Source organism: Pectinophora gossypiella, chromosome Z, assembly GCF_024362695.1.
Source record: "Pectinophora gossypiella chromosome Z, ilPecGoss1.1, whole genome shotgun sequence".
Classification (NCBI taxonomy): domain Eukaryota; kingdom Metazoa; phylum Arthropoda; class Insecta; order Lepidoptera; family Gelechiidae; genus Pectinophora; species Pectinophora gossypiella.
This window is the reverse complement of record NC_065433.1, coordinates 12414414-12422531: the sequence shown is the minus strand read 5'-3', so window position 1 is coordinate 12422531 and position 8118 is coordinate 12414414. Positions and strand designations below refer to the sequence as shown.

General features: G+C 41.4%; 1 protein-coding gene across 1 annotated transcript; it reads right to left on the bottom strand.

Annotated features, from left to right (window-relative positions):
• Positions 1-359: 359 nt before the first annotated feature.
• Positions 360-7758, bottom strand: LOC126380728 (tyrosine 3-monooxygenase). The gene is made up of 8 exons (XM_050030325.1): positions 7503-7758; positions 3634-3745; positions 3268-3378; positions 3136-3177; positions 2203-3022; positions 1392-1518; positions 990-1219; positions 360-904 (listed from the first exon to the last, which is right to left on the bottom strand). Exons 1-8 carry the CDS (start codon positions 7566-7568, stop codon positions 730-732), a joined length of 1683 nt encoding a protein of 560 aa, XP_049886282.1. The 5' UTR covers positions 7569-7758; the 3' UTR covers positions 360-729.
• Positions 7759-8118: the final 360 nt, after the last annotated feature.

Genomic DNA, 8118 nt, shown 5'->3' with positions numbered 1-8118 from the left:
GTACCTACATTAGTCATGGTGGTGGTGCTGGTGTGTTAGTTGTAATAGTCTTTCGATGGGTGTATTGACTAACCCAATTGGGAATAGGAGAAAAGTGTAGGATATTTTGTATCATTATAACATCGTGGTGGTACTCCACTCGCATCTGAAAGGGTGCGGACAATAACACGGGGAGTCGCAGTCACCGGTGATGAATGAAATAAGTAAGTTGGTTGCTTATGCAATTACTCACGCATGCAGAAGACAACAGTTAAATTAGTAAGAGTAAATTTTCTGAATATAATGTTTGTCTGAATAGTGTAGTCAGTCTAAGTAGTCGTTGTTTATGAGGTCCATGAAGGTGTAAAATGAAACGTATATTTCCACTCAAACACGTATATTTTCTGTTTGATTTTTATATCTTTTTGGTGCTCCATTTTTCTTTGTGTATTTCTTTAATTATAAATTAATACTAATAATAATAGGACTCGCGAAACGCGCACAGCCTCCTTAAATGGGCAATCGGGAGCTCCGTGCACTTTCCGAGGCCCGGGCAATGAGCTCGGCATAATAAATAATACAATAAGGTACAAAAAGGAATTCAACGAAGTACCATCCGATGGTTCTCACTCTCGCACTCACACTCCACACACGGCGACAACAATCTTACGTCTATAATATCACTAGCTATACAGAATGCAGCGAGGCCGCGTGCACTGGACCATAGGCGTGAACTACGGGGAAGGGTATTCACTCGAACTGAGAGCCCTTGAGCTTCTTGACGGCATTGGTCAGGTGCAGCATCTCGGTGTTCAGCTGCCAGATGAGGGTCTCCAGCTTGTCCACCGAATCAAGCACCTCCACTCGCTCCGTGTGTGGGTTGAAGCGCACCTCGAAGGGTCGCGACATGGTCGACACCCAGCGTCTGTGAACATATCACGCATTCATATACCTGTACAATGAACTGCTTAACAAACTTCTGATATTAGTTTCCCAGAATTCATATTTACCTGAACTTTTCTTTGGCATCTTCGAAGCTCTCAGCGACGTAGTAGATAGGCTGATATTCCTGGTCTTGGTAGGGTTGCACTGAGGTGGAAGCAGGCTCGAAGGGTCTCAGCTCTGGCTTGTCACTCAGGGCATGGAGCAACTCGCCAATGGAGGACAGCAGAGCGGCTCCGTAGGCCTTCAGCTGCTGGTTCTCCTTGCACAGGCCGAACTCAACCGTGAACCAGTATACCTGAGCAAAGAAACGACCATTGAACCGCGTACTGCCATTTGGCTGTACTTGACACGCTCAGCTTAAAAGTACATTTCGCACAGCTTGGGCCCAATAACTATCACTCGCAATATGTAGCAGTAGTTACTTAAATTATACAAAATTTGGATTGCTTTAACAATAAAATACTTACAGTGGAGAGCTTTTCGATTTCTGAATCAGAAGCACCAAGAGAAGCGAGACCGATTTCCTGGGAGAATTGAGCAAAGCTGGGGTCGGCTAGGAGCGGGATGTGTCCGAGCAGCTCATGGATGCAGTCCCTGCAATAAAAACGAAGAGTATTAAAAACTTAATGATAATTATTATGTCACAATTTTCATCGCTTTGAATTAGAGCTTTGACGCTTTGATGCAACCTCGTTCGAACTAATTGAATAAGAGTCGCCTTCGGTAGTAGACTTTGTCCTGTGCCGGGCTGCTATAACTACATTAAAAGCGATCCATTTAATAAAGTTACAGTTCCATCACGCCGCACACTCTCTTTTACGCTAGCTCGTTGATTTTACTCTGGGGTTTAGACCCTGAAGAACACATGACTAACATAACCAATGACATTGAACGTTAGGTTTTATCGTTACATAATTAGTTCAGTCCACAATATGTGTGATTTTGACCAATTTACATAACCACAACAAGGACTGTTATTTATGTAAGTAATATTTCCGTTAAAAGATTCGTCAAGGTAATTGTCGTGTAATTAACAATTCTAATCCCAACTAAACTACCAGTGGATAAATATTACCTATGTAGAATATTGCACGTATTAGGCTTAATTTGCAATTTTATATGTTAATTAATTAGGTACAGTTTTTATTTAATAATTTCATTTTGTTAAAAAAAACATTCTTGCAAGCCCTATGTCTCTTTCGATAAAATATTAAAATTCGAGTATTCTTAGTACGAGTACAAAAAAAATAAAAAAAATGGTAAAACGTGAGTACTTACGGTTCAGGGGTGTGGAAGGGAGAGTTGGCGTGGCGCACATATTGTGTGGACTGGAAGACGCGGAAGGCCAGGGAAGCGAGGAAATCGCGCGCCGTCAGCAATCCCGCGGCCGGGCGCAGGGTGAAGCCAGTGTGCTGGCGCAGGAAGTTGCTCACATCCTCGAGCTGAGGGATACGGTGCGGCACGAAGATATCTGCCGCCTGCAGCTTGCCGAATGCGGCCTTATACTCCTTGCAAGCGTGCTTCGGCATCAGGTCCAGCACGGTGTTGAACACTCGCTGCCAGGTGGCATTCTCCGACTCAGTGTAGGTGATAGACGGGATCGGGTCTCCGTACTTGTAAGCGAAAGCGATCTCGGCGATCTGCTTCCTGCGCTCCCTGTAGTCCTTGTCCGCAAAACCAGGGTGGTTCATGTCGAGCTCAGGCTCGTATTTAGTCATGAGGTGGTTGCAGTTGTCGAGGTCTGAAGCATGACGCGGGAACCAAGGAGTCTTGCTCGAGATGTTGTTTTCGGAGAGGAGGTTGACTCCGTCGAAAGCCGTGGATTGGCGGAGAGATCTAATAAGTTGGAGGAGGTTGATGCGCGACATGCTCACTTTAACAAGAGCATCGAATTGCACGCCGGTGGCCTGCGAGGGGCGGGTCTCCAGGTGCTGGACGCATCCCTTGTAGTTGTCGATGGTCTTGAGGATGCGAGCGAGAGAGCCCATGCCATCGCGCATGCGCAGCAGCAGAGCGGCTTGCTGGATTGCCTGCTCAGCTTCGGGAGACTCGCTCGCTGCATTTTGCAGGATTACCTCTTCTTCGGTTAGAGTGTAGTCTGTAAAACAGTACTACATTGAGAAAACTACTACTACTACTAATTTTAAAAATAGTCCTTTTTAGTTAATTATGTAATTATAAGGACGATCGCACAATGCTGCATATACTGACCTTCATCCTCTGTTCCTCTGTCATCACAGTTGTCAGTATCAGCTATAAAATAAAATAAAGAAAAAGTAAAATAAAACAAGACAAATCAAAAATAATTTAAATAAAAAAAGTGGATAACTAAAATCAAATTACCAAGGTGACCGTTCTTGGTATCATCTTGATGTGTACCATCTTCGCCGGTAGGTTTGTCGCCATTGCCAATATGAGCTTCATCTTGGATGAATTCGGATTCCAAGCCAGAGTCTAAATTAAATAAAAAGAAATAAAAATAAACTACACTAAACTCAAGAAAAAGAAATAAAAAACAAATAAAAGTTTGAAGGAAAAGTACCTAGGTACTTAAACGAAAATAAACTTATGGTGATTGTTTTTTCTAAACAACAATAGGTAAACGTATATATTTTAACTGTCAAGATTATCTAGATTGGTTGTGAATGTAGTCAGTACGGTGAAGATCGCCTTTACAGCTGTTTAGAACCTGAAACATATTCCACTTACCATTGGCGCGGGCACGAGCCTCCTCCAAGACGCTTTGCTTGGTCTGTTTGACGACAAGCGTTTCGAAGCGAGCATCGTCGACGAGAGAGCGACGGCGTGACGGGTAGCCATTCTGAAAACAAATACGCGGCTTAATAACAGAAGTAACAAAATATTTACACTATTTCTAAAAGGTGACGCTTAAGCGTGTTAATGAACACGTGCTGGTTCCTAGCATTAAAAAAAATAAGTTTTATTTACTACCTGCAAGTTTAGTTTTGGTTTCCTTCCCATTGTTTTTGTTTACAATTAATCGTAATCGTTAGCTTTTCTCTGTAATTCCTTTGAATTATGCTAACATTTTAATTATACCAATAAGTTTAGATTTGTGACTAGTAAATCGTTATCCTACGTACCAGCCAGTCCTGTGATTGATTATATTACGAATTTATTACCATACTACAACTATAAACTCGATTTAAGTACTTGCGAGACGTACACACAAAGAAATGCCACCAAATGCAGGTTTCCTTTTTTGTGAACAAAGACGGTCTAAAAATAGCTTGATCTTCTAAATCCTCATAAATATGAAGCGGTCACATCGCGTTATATTTCATGTGTGAGTAGAAATTGCTTTTACGAAGTTCCTAAGCTTATTTCCTGCGCTGTGGCCGGGCGTAAAGTGGTGCCATTACCCGCCCGCGCGACGGAAGCGCCATTTCGCGATGAAATCTTTCAAAGGAACCGACTTTCAGGACCAATGCACAAGAATAAAACCAATTATAGTAAGTAAGATCTAACTTTATTCGACGTTGAAATTTTGACTCTGCGCTTTTATTGTTTTCGTATCTACGTATAATGCAGTTCTGTACTAGGTATTTATAAGCCGAGAAATCCATTCCGTAAATCCCGAAGAAATCATGAAGTTTATGAACTCTATTGAAGATTTTATACTGTTTTAATCCTAGCAATATGTCTGCAATGCTTTAACGTAATTCTCGTCACGGAATCTAAAGTGCAATTCTATGTTCTCACTATTAAGTACAAGGACCCGACTAGGTAACTAGGGAATCCCTCGCGACAGTTATCTGTACATTTGTAGATTGAAAATTGTTATAGAATGATATTTGTAGGTACCAATTTATTTATATCCGTTTGTTGTCATCTGCCATAAGTGCTTATGAGAAAATAATTTTCACCCATTCGCGAGAAGTTAAGGGTATGACTACACTCAAAATCATAATTTATTTTTTTAGTGAACTAGGTACTTAAAAACTGAGTGCGTTTTGTTACTGGTAATATCGTCATAAGGTTAGGTTTCTAGCGATGCTATAAGTTTTGTTATAGTTAGTGTAACTACGAATATAGAGGCTAGGTGCGCGGGCGGTGAGACCTAGCATTTTCCAGTAGAGTGGCCGCGCGAACCTAACTATGTATGTCAAGGGTTGCGCTAATCACCCGCGATTGTTACCGAGCTCCTGAAATGCTGCATATAATTAGGTACTACGTTTGCGACGTTTTCCTCATTTAATCATCTTCTCGCAGAAACATTTTATATAAAACATAATCGGTAAAGGTATGATAAATTAAACATGTATTTGAAACCGCACAATAATTGATAAACATTATTAAATTAAAACCGAAATTTAAACAATAACGTTGGTAATGAAATGTTTGGTGCGACCGTCAGATCAAAATTGCGGAAACGGCTGCCAGTGTCATGCGGTAATGTAAAGGTCCGCCTAACTGGAGCAGGCAGGATTCGGAATCCGGTTGATTTAGCCTTGGTGCCCGAGTAGCCACTTCACCGTTCCAATCGGCCGACGTTTAATTAACCGAAGCCGAGAGCGACCTGCGTCCAGTGTCCACCCTCGACACCAAGTCTACTCAATCAAAATGTCTATCGATCGACCACGTTTAATGGACCATCCAATCACAAAAACGGTAACATCATCATACATTTTTTTCTTATAATAAACTGACCGCAAAGAGCCTCGGTTGGTCAAGGGCGTAACAAAATGACCTCGAATTGTTGTAAACATAGATCTTAGCAGTTAACGTTTGCGTGACGATGACTAATTAGTGCATCGAGTGCACTGATTTGTGTAATACTTTTTTGTTTACATTTGGAAAACCGTGGTTCACGAGAAGTTTGCGACAAGTGTTCTCAGGTATCGTGTGATCAGATTTAACGATCTTTGGCCACTACCGTCGTCGGTGAGCGCCGCATTCCGACCTTCGATGGTCAAGGAAATACAGTCATATAGGCGTCAATTATAAAATACACGTTAATTAGAATATTTGTAGCGTGGTTCTCGCACAGCATATTACGAGCAACTCAATCAATAAGCAAAAATGATCGCATCGCAGCCCGGAGTTTGTATACATGAGATGTTTGACAACCTGTGGCAATCAGGTGGAATCTTGAAAAACTATAGAGCCAAATTGTAAATACTCGTGTATACTAACTCCAGTAATTTCGCAAAAGTACTTAGTTCGCAGAAGCCTTCGTGATTTATTGAAAGAAGGATAGAACCACGGAAAGTTGTTGGGATAATAAAGGAATAATTGCAAAATGGTCTTCATTATGTGTTGACGCCTTGAATATTGACAATGGTAATTAATCCAGAGGTAGACAATGATGAGACTCATTATTAGCGGAATTTTTTCTCTTGCGGTACGGTAATGAGAACGCAATACACGGACACGATTACGCGCGCGTTACGAATGCACGCACCGAAATTCGGCGGCAGATCTCGTCAACAATGACGTATTTATTTTTAATTATTGTCCCGCGATTGTTATGTAATTGTCACACGATACTCGTATTTTGTCTCGAGAAAGTGTATGTGCCGCGTTAACTGAGACATAATTATGGCGAATTATGCGCTGGAATAATGAAATTAAACGGCTCTGTCGCGGCAGACCCGTGTAATGGCATCGACAGACGAGCCTTTGGACAATTAACCCAAGAATTACCAGTGAAAACGCTATATTTTGCGAATGCATTCATCTCCTTACTCACATTACTTTCACACGATTTCTTTAACGTTCTTCCTGTTTTGTGCAACGATATTATTCTTGACTGCATTTAATTTTCTTTGTTGATACAGCAGATAAGTAAACCTTAGCCCCGTTGTTTGGGTTCTCTCGGGCTTGGGGTGCTGTTATTTCTTTGTTAGTGCTTTGTTTTTGCGAGTTTTTTTCCAAAGGGCTCGAGATGTTATGTTGTGTCCATTGTTAGTGTCGGACAAGGCCAATGTGTGATTTGACAAGAAACAAGTAGGTAAATGCGATTATGCAGATGACGTGCGGCTATGCGCGGAGGTCATAACTTGATGATTGTCACGAATCTAAGTGACTCTAAGTATTGTTATACGGACTCTGATTATATCACGATAAAAACAGGGTCTTTACGTTCAACAACTGTGATGATTATTTGCAAAAACTTTTGGCATTATTATGATAAACCTCTAAAGTGAAAAACTTAGAAGCATGTTTCTAGATAAATACAGGAACTTGATTTTTATCTCTAAGTACTTTTATGATTGGCTAAGTATATAAATTAATGTTTTAAATAGTAAGAAAATTGTTACGAAAAGGTAGCTAAATGAATGAATTGTAATATTTACCACTGTTAATGAATATAAGTTCTACATGATTTTCATGGTCGGTCACTTCAGATATCGATAATTTAATATCACTTTTGTAAGTTATCTCGATATTTTTTCTTTAAATATTATTTTAAAATCTTTTTAAATTATCAAGTCACTTATATCGCGAACTAAAAATCCTTTATCGTCGTTGACCGGCCACAAAAAGTTCGATGGTAAGCAAGCAATGGGGGCAGGTGGAAGGCCTGGCCTGCAGGTGGAAGGCGAGCTCCTCACCTCGATGCTGTAGGACTTCTTGATGGCGAACATCTCGCGGTTCTTCTGGGCAGCAGCGACGGCCATGGCTTCTGAAGACACTCCACTGGGTTCTTGCCTGAACGCGGGGTTCACTGCACGCTTAGCTAGCGTATGTCTGCGAAAGCTATTTGTCTGGACCACGGGCTGATGCCAGTCTGTCTTTGACTTAAGCAGTCGTATTACTATAGCTAACTAAACTTTGGATTGCAAACAGACCAATGCATGATGACCGTTCGTAAGAACAGTTTAAATAGTGTTAGGCGCGCGCCTCCCACCCCGCAGCGCCTTTCGTCGCGCATGCGTCACGGCTCGCCCCGCGCCCCGCTCCGCGCGCCGCCGGCCCTGCCGCGACGCTTGCTGCTTGCAGCATCCCTTATCCCTAAACCTTCGACGATACACCTGACCTTTCCTAAACCTAATCTTACCTGCCGTCGGGATCATATAGGATGAGATTCATCTTTAAAAAAAAAAGATGACTGGCGTAGCTCTTTTTTATGGAAATACGTAGAAACGTAGACGTAACGTAGAAGTAAAATAATAAAATAAGAAAATTAATATTACTTGATTGAATTAGCAGTATAACTTTTTTATCAAT

Coding starts and splice junctions, on each gene's coding strand:
- LOC126380728 (XM_050030325.1), bottom strand. CDS start 7,568: ATGGCCGTCGCTGCTGCCCAGAAGAACCGCGAGATGTTCGCCATCAAG. Junction 1,519..2,202: donor CCCTTCCACACCCCTGAACC/GTAAGTACTCAC, acceptor TTTTTATTGCAG/GGACTGCATCCATGAGCTGC. Junction 905..989: donor GATGCCAAAGAAAAGTTCAG/GTAAATATGAAT, acceptor ATATGTTCACAG/ACGCTGGGTGTCGACCATGT.